This window comes from Pan troglodytes, chromosome 21, assembly GCF_028858775.2.
Source record: "Pan troglodytes isolate AG18354 chromosome 21, NHGRI_mPanTro3-v2.0_pri, whole genome shotgun sequence".
Classification (NCBI taxonomy): domain Eukaryota; kingdom Metazoa; phylum Chordata; class Mammalia; order Primates; family Hominidae; genus Pan; species Pan troglodytes.
Window position 1 is genome coordinate 41,935,710 of NC_072419.2, and position 18,479 is coordinate 41,954,188.

General features: G+C 38.7%; 1 protein-coding gene and 1 pseudogene across 10 annotated transcripts in view; one reads left to right on the plus strand and one right to left on the minus strand.

Annotated features, from left to right (window-relative positions):
• Positions 1-1,785: 1,785 nt before the first annotated feature.
• Positions 1,786-18,479, minus strand: part of RBM39 (RNA binding motif protein 39) — a 38,640-nt gene continuing 21,946 nt past the window's right edge. For 8 of the 10 annotated variants that reach the window (XM_016947106.4, XM_003316883.6, XM_063802864.1 and 5 more), the window contains 8 exons: positions 14,892-14,957; positions 12,334-12,538; positions 11,205-11,282; positions 7,379-7,429; positions 5,301-5,382; positions 3,402-3,507; positions 2,847-2,925; positions 1,786-2,759 (listed from right to left, as the gene is read on the minus strand). In XM_016947106.4, coding sequence (XP_016802595.1) covers positions 2,659-2,759; positions 2,847-2,925; positions 3,402-3,507; positions 5,301-5,382; positions 7,379-7,429; positions 11,205-11,282; positions 12,334-12,538; positions 14,892-14,957 — 768 coding nt within the window. In that variant the 3' untranslated portion in view covers positions 1,786-2,658. The remainder of the gene's footprint in view (positions 2,760-2,846; positions 2,926-3,401; positions 3,508-5,300; positions 5,383-7,378; positions 7,430-11,204; positions 11,283-12,333; positions 12,539-14,891; positions 14,958-18,479) is intronic. The other 2 variants (XM_016947107.4, XM_016947105.4) reach the window with 1 other exon arrangement.
• Positions 14,620-14,717, plus strand: LOC112206596 (small nucleolar RNA U13; annotated as a pseudogene).

Genomic DNA, 18,479 nt, shown 5'->3' on the forward strand with positions numbered 1-18,479 from the left:
ATGATCCACCCGCCTCTGCCTCCCAGTGTTCACATATACAGGTATAAGGCACCACGTCCAGCCCGAGGTTGTTATTTAGATATACCTAGTGGCTTTATCAGAAAAAGCAAAACAGTTCATCCACTGTAAAAAAAATAGAAACTTCTGTAGCTTCTCAACTGGCTAAATTCCAGATTATTTTCTAACCACTCATCAACAATCTATATAGCTTGCCCTCCACAAAACTTACTAGTTTGATGATAAAAAGCTTCTGTAATGAGGCAGTTGTCCATCTCACCTGCCTAGGCCACGCAGACCCTGGAGTTACTAACCTGCATTGCCCATTAAGCATTTCTTAAACAGAGCTTTCAAAGATGGTAGTAATTATTATAAAGATAAAAGAAAACTAGATGAACACTTTGGAACACTGACAGGCAGGAGGAAATTAAGGACATTACCAGATTAGTTACAGATTTTCGAACCAGTGGGATGCTGACTCAGGAACTGATTGGACATAAACAGTTTCACTCAGAATGAGCTGTTTTCTATGCACGACACTATTCAAGTTACTGCACTCCAACCACATTTCCTCTGAACATTATTTACACACCAAATTTCACTCTGTGGTAGCAACTAAATTTTGGCACAGATGAGATTAACCACTAAAGGCCACATTTGCTGGTCCAGTTCCCTAGAAAGCAATGACACAAATTTGTTAGGAAGACTTGGTTCAAGGGGAAAAACTGATAGCAGGAGATACTTTGGAAAAAGAGCACACTGACAGAGTGTCTCTGCCCCAAAGAACTCTGCAGTCTGGTATTGAAAAGTAAATTTTCAATGAGGCTGGGCGCGGTGGCTCATGCCTGTAATCCCGGCACTTTGGGAGGCCAAGGCGTACAGATCACTTGAGGTCAGTGTGAGACCAGCCGGGCTAACACCGTCTCTGCTAAAAATACAAAAATTAGCTGGGCACGGTGGTGCGTACCTGTCCCAGCTATTCAGGAGACTGAGGTGGGAGAATTGCTTGAACCTGGGAGATGGAGCTGAGATCACATCACTGCACTCCAGCCTGGGCCAAAGAGCAAGACTCCATCTCAAAAAGAAAAAGAAATTGAACCTTGGGAGTTTCCATACAAATTAAATCACTAGAACAATTATTGGGATAAATGTCAAACAAAACGACTGATAGGAAATTCTGAATAAGCCTGTAAAACTTGTGCTTCAATGCTAACAACAAAAAAAAAAGTTGAACAAATGAGGTAAGGAACTCAGTATTTGAAGATAAGTTAGGAGCAGCATTTCCTACTCAAAAGATTTACCAAGATATAAACAGTTGAAGAGAATTGAGTATAAATGGTGACAGCTTGCTTCCCAACTAGTATGAAAGCTCAAAACCCCTTAATACAGTAATATATGCACCTTATTTAATATATTAATATATAAATCAATTTTGGAAGCCAGTTTGAAGTTAAGCCATTTTGTTAAGTATGTATTGTAAATGGTGAAAATTTCTTCATAAATATGCCCAGACAATGCAGGAGACCAAGAATGCCCAGGTTTTAAGGGCAGGCTGTTTCCTTTTCTTTTTGGTAAACCCCTCAGTTTTGATACATTCTTCTAAAATACACAGGGCTAGACTCTTAATGGAATAAAGGAATTCATGGGGGACAACGTGAGGGCAAGTATCCGCAGACTCGGAACATTTTCCCCCCCAAGAGGCAAGTACTGAATTGAGACTAAAAGAAGCTAATTCTATTCTCAAATTTCTGTAACTTTAAAACATTTGAAAAATGAAGATCTCCTGTGGCCTTTTTAAGAGACTTTTATTTGAGTGGTTCTTACAAAGATTGTTGCAATATGAAAGTCATTTGTTTGATAGAAATATCAAGCTGTCTTGTCAAACACACTGAAGTAACCCAAAAATATATTTCGGAGCTCACAGAGCTTAAAAAGAGCAAAGATTATATGCAACCAGACAAAACCTATTTCTGCATTTCCTATTTCTTTCTCAGACTGCTTTGCCTACCAGACTCTCACGTTTAAACATCTTCAGGAAATGCAGGGATCATTTTGTTTGGAATTTTAAGACACACCAGAACACATAGTATTTACAAAGAAACTTTTACAGATACATTAATTGAAAAGATACCATCAAGAAATATTATAATTTTGAAATCTCCCTTTCTTGCCAATTGATCAGAATGCAAGATGAGATGCTAACCAAACAGCCCTTTAGCTGTCTTGTATTTCCATACACTAAATGTGTATTTCAGAAACTGCTCAACCATCAGCCAAATATCAACATTAGTGAAATGTGAAATGTAACCACTGTGTAAAAAGTTAGGCTTCTGAAACATTAAAAACATTACATCCCTGGTCTGCCTTTTTACAGAAAGCACATTTGTTCTCCTAGAGCTATTCCTATAGTTCATTAATTTTCTACATGAACATTTTAAAAGGCAGAACAAGAGAACAGTTTTGTATACAGTGGGATTTACTATTTAGGGAGAATGAGCACACTGCATTCCTGTTAACATTTTTATTTTTTCAAGGTAACAGGAAATTGTATACAAATGACAGTAGATCCTTGCCTCTTTATTTTTATCTAAATAAAAGATAACTCAAGATGAATTCTCAAGAAAGAAAAAAAGCTATATACATAAGGGACTATATCTTCCTTCATCGTCTACTTGGAACCAGTAGTTGTGTTGCTGTCATAGAATCAGGAAACAGGTTGTGGTAAGTTGGAAGAGGTACATATGCTGCTGTTATCATTTTACCTATTAAAAGAAACAGACATGTTGGGTTTAGCATCTTCATTATAGAGGCTTAATAACAATCAGTCAAAAAAATAAATTCAAACTCACCAGCAAACCACCTGCCATGCAATGCATTGACAGCAGCAATAGCTGCAGCAATTGATGGGCACTTCACATACACATTGCCCTACAGAAAAAGTGAAAAAAAAGGTAAAGATGTTGCTGTATGCAAAATGGACCCAAGTTATGTTTATTCAAGTTGCCTGTAGAAACTTAGTGCTCTATAACCACAAACTGGTTTACCATAATGGTTCCACTGGCTAATAGGTATACTAGAATTTTATTAAAAAATAACTTCTACTCTCAAATTTGCCGTTTTATCTTTTCTCTATGATTTGTATGCAGCCTAAGAATGAATCAAGATGCCAAGATTTCATGTCAAGCTTTGAGCATTACTAGAAATCCTCTCATACCCTGATCAAATTGTTACTTATTTTCTTTTATTTTGGAGGGTTTATTTAGCCACTATTTTAAAGCTACTTTCAGGCACACACACAAAAAAACTATAATGGAAGACGGTGACCATAACATGCACCACATATGTGCGAAGATTAAGGTAGAGACGAACAACCTAACATCATTTATAAAAAAAGATGAAAATACCTGAGCTGAATTTTTGTCAACATAAATATGAATAACTCCTCCATGTTTATTACATTCTTCAATCACATCATCCTTAATCTCGGTATCCCATCCAACTTCTTCTTCTCTGTAAGAAAGTATTAAGGACTCTTAAATACTATTGAAACTAACAAACTGTATATATTTACAAATGTATCAAAAAATTTAAATATTCTATGAATTAAAAAAAATACTTTGGAAAAAAAGCACATTGACAGAACGTCTCTGCCCCAAAGAACACTGCAGTCTGGTATTGAAAAATAAATTTTCAATGAGGCCGGGCACGGTGACTCATGCCTGTAATCCCAGCACTTTGGGAGGCCGAAGTGGGCAGATCACCAGAGGTCAGGAGTTTGAGACCAGCCTCCTGGCCATGATGGAGAAATCCGGTCTCTACTGAAAATACAAAATTTAGCCACGAGTGGTGGCAGATGCCTGATATCCCAGCTATTCAGGAGGCTGAAGCAGGAGAATCGCTTGAGCCTAGGAGGCTGAGGTTGCAGTGAGCCAGTATCAAATCCCTGCACGCCAGCCTAGGTGACTCCGTCTCAAAAAAAAAAAAAAAAAAGTTAAAAGATATAGATAGGGCTCTGGGGAAAATCAAAGCAAAATAAGATAGAAAATATTGATCCCATCCTACTTTATGACTCTGCATAACTTGAAAGTGACTTTTAAATAGTTAAATGGGCCAGGCGCAGCAGCTCATGCCTGTAATTTCAGCACTTTGGGAAGCTGAGGCGGGCACATCACTTGAGGTCAGGAGTTCAAGACCAGCCTGGCCAACATGGCGAAACCCCAGCTCTACTATAAAAATACAAAAATCAGCCAGGCATCATGGCACACGCCTGTAATCCCAGCACTTTCGGATGCTGAAGCGAGCAGATCACTTAAGGTCAGGAGTTCGAGACCAGCCTGGCCAACACGGCAAAACCCTGTCTCTACTAACAACACAAAAGTAGTTGGGCGTGGTGGTGTGCACCTGTAATCCCAGCTACTCGAAAGGCATGAGAACTGCTTGAACCTGGGAGATGGAGGTTGCAGTGAGCTAAGATAGAGCCGGTGGCGCCACTATACTCCAACCTAGAGTGAGACTCTGGCTCCAACAAAAAAAGTTAAATACTTCAATGCTATCAAATGATACTTACAACGAAAGTTTATCACCATTTCATAGATAAAACTAAAGTAAATTTGGTACTGGGAAAACAAAAGAATTCAAGACTCTTTGGATGAAACAGTCATACAATTGTCATTATATGAAATGTAACTTATTGAAATCGAAACAAAAATCTACATTTTGATTGGATGTACTATATTATAAATAAGATTTATAAAACCAATGAGAAGAGTTAAAAAATAGCATTCTAATCACTAGCTAGGCATAGTTACTAGCATTCTAATGCTAATAGTTATTAGCATCCTAATCACTAGCTAGGCATAGTTTCCGCGCCTGGCCGAAAAATTATTTTAAAAGGATCAAAACTATGCAGTTTCAAATGAAATATGGAAATACCAGGCCGGGCCCGGTGGCTCATGCCTGTAATCCCAGCACTTTGGTAGGCTAAGGTGGGCGGATCACCTCAGGTCGGGAGTTTGAGACCAGCCTGACCAACATGGTGAAACCCCATCTCTACTAAAACTACAAAATTAGCCAGGTGTGGTGGCGCATGCCTGTAATCCCAGCCACTCCGAAGGCTGAGGCAGGAGAATCGCTTGAACCCAGGAGGCGGAGGTTGCAGTAAGCCAAGATCGCGCCATTGCACTCCAGCCTAGACAACAAGAGCGAAAACTCCATCTTAAAAAAAAAAAAAAAAAAGAGAAATATATAAAACAACTCTATTGATGCCTTGATAGGAAATATCAAGAATAAAGTCCATTACTTACGTTTGAGGGTTAAACATGTTAGAGAGTTGGAAACATTGTGTTGCAAGTGGCTGAACAGAGGCAGCTGCAGCTAAAGCTGAAGCTAAAAAAAGAAAGAGAAAAATTAGTTTCATGGAAAATGCATGAAAGTATCCCTCATAAATACTTTAAAACGAAACCAAAAACCCACCCCAAGCATGTAACTAGGATGTCACTGGAGTTATTTTACCTTATTTAATATTGCTACTAATGCATGTTATCAGTAGCTTTTAGGTGCCAGAAAACTGAGGTAACCTAATACGTGAAACAGACATTCAGAAATTTGGGAGTCCTATTTTAACAGGGAAATTAAACTTTATGTGTTATCAAAATCAGTTCAATTAGACAAAATCTCAATACACATCAATCCAAACAGATGAAGGATAAAATAGATTTGAGTTTATACCCAAATAAGAGGGGATAATAAAACAAACCCCTTTGAAATGCCAAATAAATCTATATCCTTTCCTATTTCTTCGCTTTCTGCCCACGAAGTTTTTTAAATCTACAAATTATAAAATAATTAAAAGACATATAAAATCATCCAAGTGTTTAAAGACAATGTCCTAGAAAAATAAATCCTATTAATAAATCAAATGTTTTAAAAATGTTTTCGCACAATAAAAGAACACTGAAAAGAGCAGCATATATGTGTAATATCCACTACTACCAAAACATACTGGGGTTTGAAGTTTAAAGAGCATTTTCCAAGACAGTTGCTCCAATGCTTTCACGTGATTTACAAAAATATTACCAGTAGCTGTTACAGAACTCACCGTAATCATATTATCTGACCAAATTTCATTCCAAAACATAATAACAAACAAAGCTAAGGATAAAACAGTGCATTAGAAATTACGGTAATTAAAATAAACGATCACTTAAAGTATCAGAAATATTACACCGAGAAATTAGAGCTGTGCATGAAATATATCATAAATGATAACTTTCTGGTAGCATTACAGGTGCTTTAGCTTCTCTGTAACATATAAGTTTTTTCTTTCATCAAGTTTTATTTTAAATAAAACAAAATTTTAATATAACATGTCAAATTCTGCTGGAAAAAAGTTAAAAGATTCGAGAGTGTATTATAACTGTGCAAAAATGAAGCTCACTGTGTAGCTTACAGAAGATATGGAAGTATCCTTAAAAAAAACTAGAAAGTCTAAATAGAACTGAGGAAGACTTGATTCTTCCAGTTTCTCAAGTTTAGTATGATTATATACTATGAATACTAAAAAATATTAAGAAAACGTACTATACAAACATTCACGTTCAAGCTAGATCAATGCAGAACACAGTAAATCTAGGAAAATCTTTTAAAAATCTCTTAACAAAACAGCACTGATTAGAAGCATCTTGTTTGTGAAAAAATTTAATTCTTGACTGTGATGGAACATGACATATCTTTCTCATAATCATTTCCCTAAACATTAAGCATACTCCTACAAAAAATATAGAACTTACATTAACAGCAAAATGCTCATGTCAAGCAACAGAGATTTAGTGATAACTAAAAACAAGAAATCATAGCCTACTTAATGAATGGTTTCTCTGAAATGTGCATGTAATTTAAGTATGTATAAACCTCTTATGCTTGGTACTGGCTTAAATAAATCACTGAGTACTATGTCTTAAGCAAAAAAAGGTGAGTTTTATAGCATGATTCACAACTTTATACTAAGACAACTTCCAGATCCCAGGTTCTAAAATACTTGCCTACTCGTTAATAAGAGAATACTTCATTTCCTGACTTCTATATGCAACTTATCAACACTTAGAACACACAGGCAGGCATAAATCAAAAACAAGGTTGAAAATTTTAAGCAAACTAAAGCAAAAAAAAAAATTGTTATTTTGATTTTTTTTAAGTCCATTAATTTGGGTTAGGTCTTCTGAAATACAGACAGATTACTATGAATATACCACTATGTGTCACTGTGTCAAAATTCGGTCCAAATTACTGGTATAAAAATATGACAATAAATATAGAAAACTGTCTTACTACATTTAATTCTATTTCAAAGACAAAAATAAAAAATATGAACACTTCAACTCACCTTCAGTCTGCTGGGAAAGTCTTGTTTGCAAATCTATAACAAAAGAGAATTCTACAGCTCAGTGCAGGAACAATGAAGAGCCTCAACTAACAGGGTAAATGTCAGGAAAGCATTAATAAAAGAGGACTACAATAGCAGGGTTTATTCAAATGCACTTAGTAAAACCTGGCAGCAAAACCTCCTTCCCCATTCCTCATTGAGAAGGCTTTGGGGCCTTTTTTTCCCCCTCTTATCCTGGGAAACTTACTTTTCCCTCTCTCTTCCTAGACTAGACTACTCTTCCACATCTCAAGTAATTTTCACTACACTACTATACAGCTGGGAATAATGGGAAATGGGGAAAGGGAAGCACACCGGTCAGAAAATGAGTGAAAAACCCTGATCTTGAGAATTCAATTCCAAGTACTTGGGAAATACAAGTATTTATATTTTTAGTGGCCATAGTACTTAACACTTTAAAAGGATATTATAAAATTGTAAATACTGCACATCAAAAAGCTGTAACAGTTTCAATGATTTCCCAATTTAGGAAGAACATCACCATTGGGAAATACACCATTCCAACAGTATGCATATATTATTTTTTTAAGGACTTTTCAAAGATTTAACTTGTCAAATCTAGCCCATAATGGGGCAACTTGATTATTGATTTCCTGGCCTAGTGTAAAAATTTAGCAAGGCAGAAATAAAAATCTCTGGAGTTTTCTTAAAAGCTATGAAGTTTAGGAAAATGAAAACATCTAATCAGTATTAAAAATAAGAGGGATGTGACCAATATATTTTCTCATATAATCGTTAGATTTCTACAGTGGACGCCATCTGAAAGCTGCTACAGAGTGAAACAGTAGCAAGTCTGAACAGTAAGTCTGCCACAGTGCTATAATGCTCTCTTGAAGTTCTTTTTATAGAAATATACAACATCAAAATTTTGATTCAGTAACCTGATTTTCATTAAAATTTGATTCAACTGCAACACTTTATTACCACATATATGGGTTTCTTGCAACATGGGCAAAAATGTACAGGGATCTGCAGCCCAAGTTATATTGGGATAAAATACCTGGGTCCTAGGTGCTCAAAATTGGCATCTCAGGGAGCTGAAGAAATGTAACTGGTGTATACTGAAGGAACTTGAAGATAGGACCATGTGAACAGTGTCAATAAACTTTAAATAATAACAGAATTTGTCTTTTTTTTCCTAAAATGGGAAAAAATGTATAGATATCAGAAATCCATGCTATTTTGTCTACCAACCCAATCATAATTTCAAAAATGATTTGTCGTATCATTTGTGACAAAGTGAAAAATAAAGCATGGTTTTCATAAAGATAAGGACTCTAACCTATTTTAGAAAGGGCCTATCAAACTGGCAGAATAAAATAATGTGGATATAGTGATGACCCATCCCTAGTTTCACCCAATAGCTTTAAAAGACTTAGGGGACAAGCACCTCAAACACAGTAAACACTCAACAATTTTATTTCAGCAAGTTATATGTAATATTTTAATGACCACCATCTGGAGAAAAATATCCAGTTACACAGATATTCACCTAAAACATGAGTGTTATTAATGCAGAAGAAATTTATAGCAAGGCTAATAAAACAATGATCTTTAAAATCATCTCTACCACCACCAGCACTAAAAAAGGGAATGTAACTAGATACATAGATAAAGGGTAGGGACACTATTGTCAGGAATCCATATGGAGCTTTAGGATTTTAGCTGGCTACATTCAAACAATCTTAATATATACTACACGATGAGAAAGAACCCGAGAGGTACATTCATCCATAATAAAAGAAATAAAGGCTAACGGTAGAACTGATATTTAACAGTGGATAATCTTCAGTTAACTGAAGATATTAAGAGCAAATCAACGTATCTGATACAGCATCCAGGGTGTAAGAAAATTGTCTATAAATGACCCCTTTGTCACTGTATCAATTCCCTGAAGGCAGGAAGAAATCTTTCACCACCCTTTAGTGGAATACCTAGAACATGAACTAAAAATTTTCTAAATTGTCAAAGAACATTATGAACAATGAGAAGCAATACAGGTAAACAGTTTTCTGGTTAAAAAAAAAACACCTTTCAAACTGTAATAATAAACTCTAGGTAATGAGTTTACTATCAATTAGAGCAAGTAGCAATCGACAATTATTCACTGTAAAGGATCGAATAGCTAACACTATAAGCTCAAAATAAATTATGTGTTAATCCAATGGAATAAAGATAACTTGAGGAGGGATCAAATGACTGTTAAATACACAAATGCCTTACTGGTTCTGATTCTTGTAAGTATAAACTGGCTTCGCTGTCAGAAATTCTAGGGAGTAACTGCTTGTCAAATTTCAAAATAAGTCATACAATTTATAGAAAGGAAATGAAACCAAATGCAGGTTTTCTAAAGGTACTCACACACTTAAGAACAACCACTAAGAAGGCAAAACAGTGAAAAAATAAATGTAAAAACAAAAGTCGTCTTCTACTTTAATTGAATATTGAGCTTTCAATTTAGAAGAAAATCATGAAGCAACCACAGGACCTCTTCGTACTTTCAGATGCAGTACTACCAGGGTCTAAAATATATTTTCTCAGTTACAGTCTCACTTCGTATATATATATATAACGTCAAAGGACCAGCCAGGTGAGGGGGCTCATGCCTGTAACCCAGGATTTTGGGAGGTCAAGGCAGGCAGGTCTCTACTAAAAATACAAAAATTAGCTGGGTGTGGTGGGAAATGTCTGTGATCCCAGCTATGTGGGAGGCTGAAGCACCAGAATTCCTTGAACCCAGGAGGAAGAGGTTGAGCCACAGAGTGAGACTCCATCCCCCACCAACAAAATAACAAAGGGTTCTTCTTATGATGTTCTAAAAGCACGTCTTTGACATTTCAAAATTAGATCCTATCCTATCTCCTAGATTTGGGTCAATGTAAAAGTTACAGGTAATTAAATTAAGAAATGAGGGCCGAATGCAGTGGCTCACATCTGTAAGCCCAGCACTTTGGGAGGCCAAGGTGGGCAGATCACTTGAGGTAAGGTGTTTAAGACTAGCCTGGCCAACATAACCCCATCTCTACTAAAAATATCCCTGTTACTCGGGAGGCTGAGGCACGAGAACTGCTTGAACCCAGGAGGCACAGGTTGCAGTGAGCCGAGACTGCACCACTGCACTCCAGCCTGGGCAACAGAGCAAGTCTACCGTTATCCAAAAAAAAAAAAAAAAAAAAAAAAAAAAAAAAAAAAAAAGAAAGAAAGAAAAGGGGGGGGGGGTTGGGGGGCACAGGGGAATGAGTGTTTTATGAACTAAATCCCTTTATACATAATTGTAAAAATGTCAATTCACCCTTCTTTTCCTGTTGCCTCCAAAAGCTCCATCTCCCAATTCATGATCTTAAATTTTTACGTACTATAAAGAAAAATAACTGTCTCAACACTCTTACTACTACAATAGTTTTAAGTAAAGCTTTTTTAAGTGCCTCTGATATTTTCTGAATTCAAATATTATAAATATTTTTTCGATCAAACAATATACACCTTGTAGTATTCAATAAAACTGATATATTTTAAAAGAAACTTATGTCAATGAATTTCGACTAAAAACTAGGGTGCAGGGTTTAAAACTGTCCTGACAACTCATTTTGATGCATGGTTAATTCTACCCTACGTCTCCACTTCCTTAAATAGAAGACTACAAACTAACAGGCTATAAGTACTTGATGAATTGAATTCTCAGTAAGTCCTTTTAAATGTAAAAATTTGGAAAATTTTCGAATTAGATGAAAAAACGATTTAAAATTAGAAAAGATTCAATTCCTACCTGCCACAGCACCAAATGCCAAAGAGCCACTCATCTGTAGAGCTTGCTGTGCTGCTGGCGGAATCTGCAAACCTGTACCTGTAAAAGAATAGTCTTAAAGTTCCTACTATGTTGAGAGCAGAGAAATGAAGTTTCCTGGGTCATTAATATCATGATCACTTCACTAAAATAAATTGCAAGGAGGGCCGAGTGTGGTGGTTGACGCCTGTAACTTAGCTAGCACTCTGGGAGGCCAAGGGAGGTGGTTCACTTAAATCCCAGAGATCGAGACCAACCTGGGCAACAATTGTGAAACTCTTTTTTTTTGAGATGGAGTATCGCTCTTGTTGCACAGGCTGGAGTGCAATGGCGCAATCTCGGCTCACTGCAACCTCCCCCTCCCAAGTCCAAGTGATTCTCCTGCCTCAGCCTCCTAAGTAGCTGGGATTACAGGTATGCGCCACCATGACCGGCTAATTTTTTATTTTTAGCAGAGATAGGGTTTCTCCGTGCTGGTCAGGCTGGTCTCGAACTCCTGAACTTAGGTGATCCACCCGCCACAGCCTCCCAAACTGCTGGGATTACAGTTGTAAGCTACCGCACCCGGCAGAAACCCCATCTCTTAAAAACAACCAACCAACCAACCAACAACAACAAAAAAAAACACCACAGAAATTAGCCAGGCGTGGTGGTGGTGGTTTGCAACTGTTAGTCCCAGCTATTTAGAGATTAGGGTGGGAGGATGGCTTCAGCCAAAGAGGCAGAGGTTGCGGTGAGCCAGGATCGCACAACTGCACTCCAAATTGGGCAACAGAGCCAGACCCTGCATCAAAAAATAAGAAATTACAAAAAGAAAAACATGTAACATTATAATAGCTGCAACTAAATTTATTCCTAAGTATGACATATAAACATTACATAAAGGAAAAGAAATCTTGCAAATTATACTGTGGCATTCAAAACACATAATATAGATTTCCATACATTAATACAAGGCACATCATCTATGAAATAATATGCAGTGTGACCAAGGATAACACCAACTACAAAATAAGATAAAATCTTTTTCCCTTTCTTAGTTTACATGGCTACCTTTCTTTTCCACTACAATACCCACAGTAAATCATTCGTAATAGCAAGAAACACTTACCCTCTGCAAGTCTTGCCATTAACTGAAGACGACCAGTTGTTCCCAAATCAATTCCAGTCCTTTCCAGTTCATCACTGTCCAAAAATGAACTAGCACTCGAAGCATCAGTACGTTCAGTAACATGACCAACTTTCATTGGTCTTCCTGCTAGTTCAAATCCATTAAGTTGTTCCAAAGCCTTTTTGGCACATTCTGAGTCAGAAAACTACATGATAGGGGAGGCAAGGACAGGAGACAGTGCTTTAATTTTTAAAATACAAACTATACTTAAAAATATAAATATATTTTTAGCATATTCAATAATTACTTCTGAATACTAAGGTAGAAACTGCAAGCTGTAAGTAGCAAACACAACATACATGATGACGACGCTAGCTAATGCAAATTAGGCTTGTTGATGTGGTAGTTTAAATAAAAGATATTACAAGTAATGACAGCTTTATATTTGAGAACATGGGGATTGTGGTTAGAAAATGTGAAAACTGGCTGGGTGCAGTGGCTCACACCTGTAATCTCAACACTTGGAGAGGCCGAGGCAGGCAGACCACCTGAGGTAGAATTTAGTACTTTTCTAATAAAAATGTGACCAGGGACAAAATAGTCAATATAATCCTCATATATAAAACATAAATACTTCATACACAAGCAAATAAATACGTAACTTGATATAAATTACATATATATAAAATTTTGGTTTACACATATACCCACAATGGCTTATCTGGAGAAAAAGAAAAGGTGGAAAATATCCACACTAAAGTTACTAGAATAAAAAAATAAAATTGGTGAGCTATGTTTCATAAATTTTCTCCTTTCACCAGTTCATTGACGTACGTAACAGCCTAATGACCAGTAAGTTAAACAGATTTGCTATCAACATAGCAACAGGCTTACATTTTATTGAAATGTAGATATAAGCTAACAATTTTAATTTCCTGATAGAGATATACAGTGTACTTTTAAAAATACTATGTTTCCAGGACCTTAAAAGGTTACAGAGCTCACACATCTGAAAAAAGTTCCACCATGTATGAGTTTCATATACATAAGTGGCACCATCTCGGCTCATTGCAACCTCTGCCTCCTAGGTTTAGGCAATTCTTCCTCATCCTCCCTAGATGCTAGGATTATGGGCGCCCGCCACCACGCCCGGTTAATTTTTTATATTTTTAGTAGAGACAAGGTTGCACCATGTTGGCCAGGATGGTCTTGATCTCCTGACCTCAGGTGATCTACCGCTCTCAGCCTCCCAAAGTGCTGGCATCACAGGCATGAGCCACCACACACAGCCCAAAAACACTTTTGACAAGACAATTCTGGTCTTGGTTGTGAGGTATGTACATTAAAAAAAGGATCTTTAGTAAAAAAGAATCGTTAACAGACCTTCATTTATTTAACTGTTAAGAATGTGTCAAAAGGTTATCAGAGATGAACGTATAAAACATTCAATTATATGAATAGCTGGCTGACCCCTATATGTATATATAGCACATAGTAAAGGAAAATAGGAACATAGTAATATAATTTGGATCCTTGTCCCCTCTAAACCTCAGGTTGAAATGTGATCCCCACTGTGGAAAGTGTGACTTAGCAAGAGGTATGACAAGGCAGATCCCTCATGAATGGCTTGGTGCACTCCCCCTGCTAATAGGCGAGGGTCCTTGCTCTGTTACTTCACAGGATGTCTTCCTCTCTCTTCCTCTCCCTCTCTCCAAGTGACACACCTGCTCCTCCAAGCAATAACAAGTAAAGGCTTTGCGAAGCAGAAGTAACAGCTTCCTGAGGCCACCACAGAATCTGAGCAGCTGTTAGTGTCATGTTTGCATGGCCTGCAGAACCTAATAAACCTATTTTCTTAAATTATTTTATATTTATTTATTTATAGTTTTATTTTTTTTCAAGGCAGAGTCTTACTCTGTTGCCCAGGCTGGAGCACTGCAGCGCAATAGCACAATCTTGGCTCACTGCAATCTCCATATCCTGGGTTCAAGCAATTCTCCTGCCTCAGCCTCACAAGTAGGTGGGATTACATTTGAGCACCACCATGCTCAGCTAATTTTTGTATTTTTAGTAGAGACGGGGTTTCGCCACGTTGGCCAGGCTGGTCTCGAACTCCTAATCTCAGGTGATCCACCCGCCTCGGCCTCCCAAAGTGCTGGGATTACAGGCGTAAGCCACCGCGCGCGGCCACAAAAACTAATTTAAAGCACTTGAAAATATTAAACATGCCACCTTCCCCACCATTATTAACTATTATTGTACTTCTACTATGCAACTTGGATCAAAAAATTTTAGGAGTACCTAAGTGTGATGATTTGGTTTTCACATTCGTGTGAGCTGTGCCTGCCTTTTGTTACAAGGGCATATTACCCTTTGCTGTGAAAAAAACTTTTTTGATCGGACACAGAGGCTCAGTCCTGTAATCCCAGCAGTTTGGAAGGCTAAGGTGGGACATCATTTAAGGCCAGGAGCTAGAGGAGACTAATCTGAGCAACATAGCAAACGTAGTTAAAAAAAAAAAAAAAACCCTAAGTAATATAATTATGGTAATTACTTACTGTAATAAATCCATATCCCTTGGATCGACCAGTTTCACTGTCCATCATCAGCTGGATACTTTCAATCTATAATTGAAAAGCATAATTACTATAACTTAAAAGCAGAGTACAAAACTACTTTATTCCCTGAGACATGGTTTTAAAAATCTACCAGTCTCCTCATCCTCCAAAATAGAAGACTTATCACAAAACCTCATCACCAAGAAGTCTTTTTAAAGTCTAGAAACTATAATTTTACATTTAAAATGAAAAAAATTAGGCTGGGCGTGGTGGTCGGCGCCTGTAATCCCAGCATTTTGGGAGGTTGAGAGAGGCGGATCACCTGAGGTCAGGAGTTTGGGACCAGCCTGGCCAACATGACGAAATCAGGTCTCCACCAAAAATACAAAAATTGTCTGGGCTTGGTGGCGCATGCCTGTACGCCCCAGCTACTTGGAATGCTGAAGCAGAAGAATTGCTTGAACCCAGGAGGCAGAGGTTGCAATGACCCCAGAGCACGCCACTGTACTCCAGCCTGGACAACAGAGCGAGACTTGGTCTCAAAAAAAAAAAAAACAAAAAAACTCTAGAAACTTCCCAAGCGAGAAATTATGCGCTGGGGAGCAGAGGGGAGGAAAAAAAACTATGATTGTAACCTAAGATTAATTTTTATATCAATACTAAACCACTGAAAACCAGAAATCCTTCGTAAATTACCATTAGAAGGTAGAAACAAAATCAACGTTTCCTTCCCATTGTGCTAAAAACACCAAGCAGTAATTTCCAATTATACCAGACAGAATCGTAAAAATGGAATGAATTTGGCAATATACAATGAATTTGGCAATAACTGCACAATTCTGTGAATTGTACTAACTAAAAACCATTGAGTTTACGTTCAATCAGTGAACTGTAACACAATCTCCCGATTTAGCTGTCCATTTAAAAAAAGGTATGAAAAATTAAAACAGAGCATCCAGCCAGGTGGGTTGGCTCAGGTCTGTAATCCGAGCACTTTGGGAGGCAGGAGGATCGCATGTTAAGGAGGTGGACGCTACACAGTGAGCTTGCATCATGCTGTTGCACTCCAGCCTCAGTCACAGAGGGAGACTCTGTCTCAAACAAGGAAGGAACTTTTTTTTTTTTTTGAGACGGAGTCTCGCTCTGTGGCCCAGGCTGGAGTGCAGTGGTGTGATCTTGGCTCACTGAGAGCTCTGCCTCCCGGGTTCACACCATTCTCCTGCCTCAGCCTCCTGAGTAGCTGGGACTACAGGCACTCGCCACCACGCCCAGCTAAATTTTTTGTATTTTTAGTATAGACGGGGTTTCACCGAGTTTGCCAGGATGGTCTTGATCTCCTGACCTCGTGATCCGCCCGCCTATTTGCTAGTATTTCTAAGCCACAGAAAGTCTATGGAAGGATATAAAAAACAAAACAAAACAAAAAAAAACGGGTAAGGGCTGCCTCTAGAAAAGGAGTAGTCGTGGATGAAGTGGGACTATGATAGGGATAAGATATTCTAGGAGCATTAGCTAGCAAAAAGTAAACAATATAAACATTTAGGCTGGGCTCGGTGGCTCACACCTGTAGGTGTGAGCTGACGTGGGCAGACTATCTGAGCTCAGGAGTTCGAGACCAGCCTGGGCACCACGGTGAAACCCTGTCTCTACTAAAACACAAAAAAGTAGGTTGGGCTCGGTGACTCATGCCTGTAATCCCATCACTTTGGGAGGCCGAATCACCAGAGGTCGGGAGTTTGAGACCAGCCTGACCAACATGGAGAAAAACCCTGTCTCTACTAAAAATACAAAATTAGCAGGGTGTGGTGGCGCATGCCTGTAATCCCAGCTACTTGGGAGGCTGAGGCAGGAGAATCGCTTGAACCTGGGAGATGGGGGTTATGGTGAGCTGAGATCATGCCATTGCACTCCAGCCTGGGCAACAAGAGCGATACTCCATCTCAAAAAAAAAAAAAAAAAGCCAGGCATGGCGGCATGCACCTATAATCCCAGCTGCTAGGGAAGCTGTAGAAGAATTGCTTGAACCTGGGAGGCAGAGGTTGCAGTGAGCTACCGCACTCCAGCCTGGGCGACAGCGCAGGACTCAGACTCCAAAAAAAATAATAAAATAAACCTTTAAAAAGGGCTTCTTATTAAAGCTGCTACATTATGTTTACTGGAGTTGGGCACTTAATACATACTAATTGTTCTGGGGCAAAGGTAAGTAAACTACATATACCCCATGAACCAACTACTCCAGCTTGACTTGTTTTATAAATCTTTCTCCTGTCTGAGCCTCCAGAGTAAGCTGGAACTACAGGCATATGCCACCCAAGACCGGCTAATTTTTGTATTTTTAGTAGAGAAGAGGTTTCACCATGCTGGCCAGACTGGTCTCCAACTCCTCACCTCAAGTGATCCACCCGACTCGGCCCCCAAAAGTGCAGGGATCACAGGCATGAGCCACTGTGCCTGGCCCATACTCAATTTCTTAATAGCTTACAGCTGTTTGGAGGAGAGTTGAGTACTTGCAACAAGACCATATGGCACTGAAAACCTAAAATGGGTCTGGGCGCAGTGGCTCACGCCTGTAATGACAACACTTTGGGAGACCGAGGCGGGTAGATCACCTGAGGTCAAGAGTTCAAGACCAACCTGACCAACACACCAAAAATTAGCTGGGCGTTGTGGTCAGAGCCTGTAATCCCAGCTACTCAGGAGGCTGAGGCAGGAGAATCAATTGAACCCGGGAGGCGGAGGTTGCAGTGAGCCGAGACTGCACCATTGCACTCCAGCCTAGGCGCAAGGAGTGAAACTCCCATCTCAAAATTTAAGAAATAGTTTGACAAATCAGACTCTAGAGTAATAAAAATAATTTAAATATCAACTGTTTCCTGATGTTCATTTTTATATGGTACACAGATTTCACAAATATCCGTGATTATTCTTTTTCTTTTCTTTCGGAGACACTCTGGCTCTGTTATCCAGGCGTGATCTCGGCTCACTGCAATCTCTGCCACCCGGGTTCAAGTGACTCTCCTGCCTCAGCCTCCTAAGTAGCTGGGATTAGAGGGATGCGCCACCACACCCACCTAATTTTTCTATTTTTAGTAGAGACAAGGTTTTACCACGTTGGCCAAGCTGGTCTCAAACTCCTGACCTCAAGCGATCCACCTGCCTCGGCCTCCCAAACAAAGAGATGGGATTACAGGTGTGAGCCACTGCACCTGGCCGGTGAATATATTTTTAAAAGTTAAATTTTATTTGTTCTATCTAGCTCCTTTTAAATTTATGCCTTTTGCTAAAATTATTGAGTGGAAAAGGTTCATTCCTCACAGTGACAGGACAGTCTTGGCAACTTTCTCTCCTCAACACAGAACTAGTTGGACACTCTTGGTTTAGGTAGATAGCACAAAGTCCTCTAGAACAAAAGCCAAGCTGCTCTGAATTGAGCTCAAGACCACAATGCCAGACACAAGGCCTCGTGGCGCCTGTGAAGCAGATCAAGTTGGTTCCTCACTTTGCCATGTAACAGCTCATGTGGCCCCAACTGCTCTGAACTTCATTTCTCCATATAGCACATAATGGCATGTCAACCTCCACCTAAGA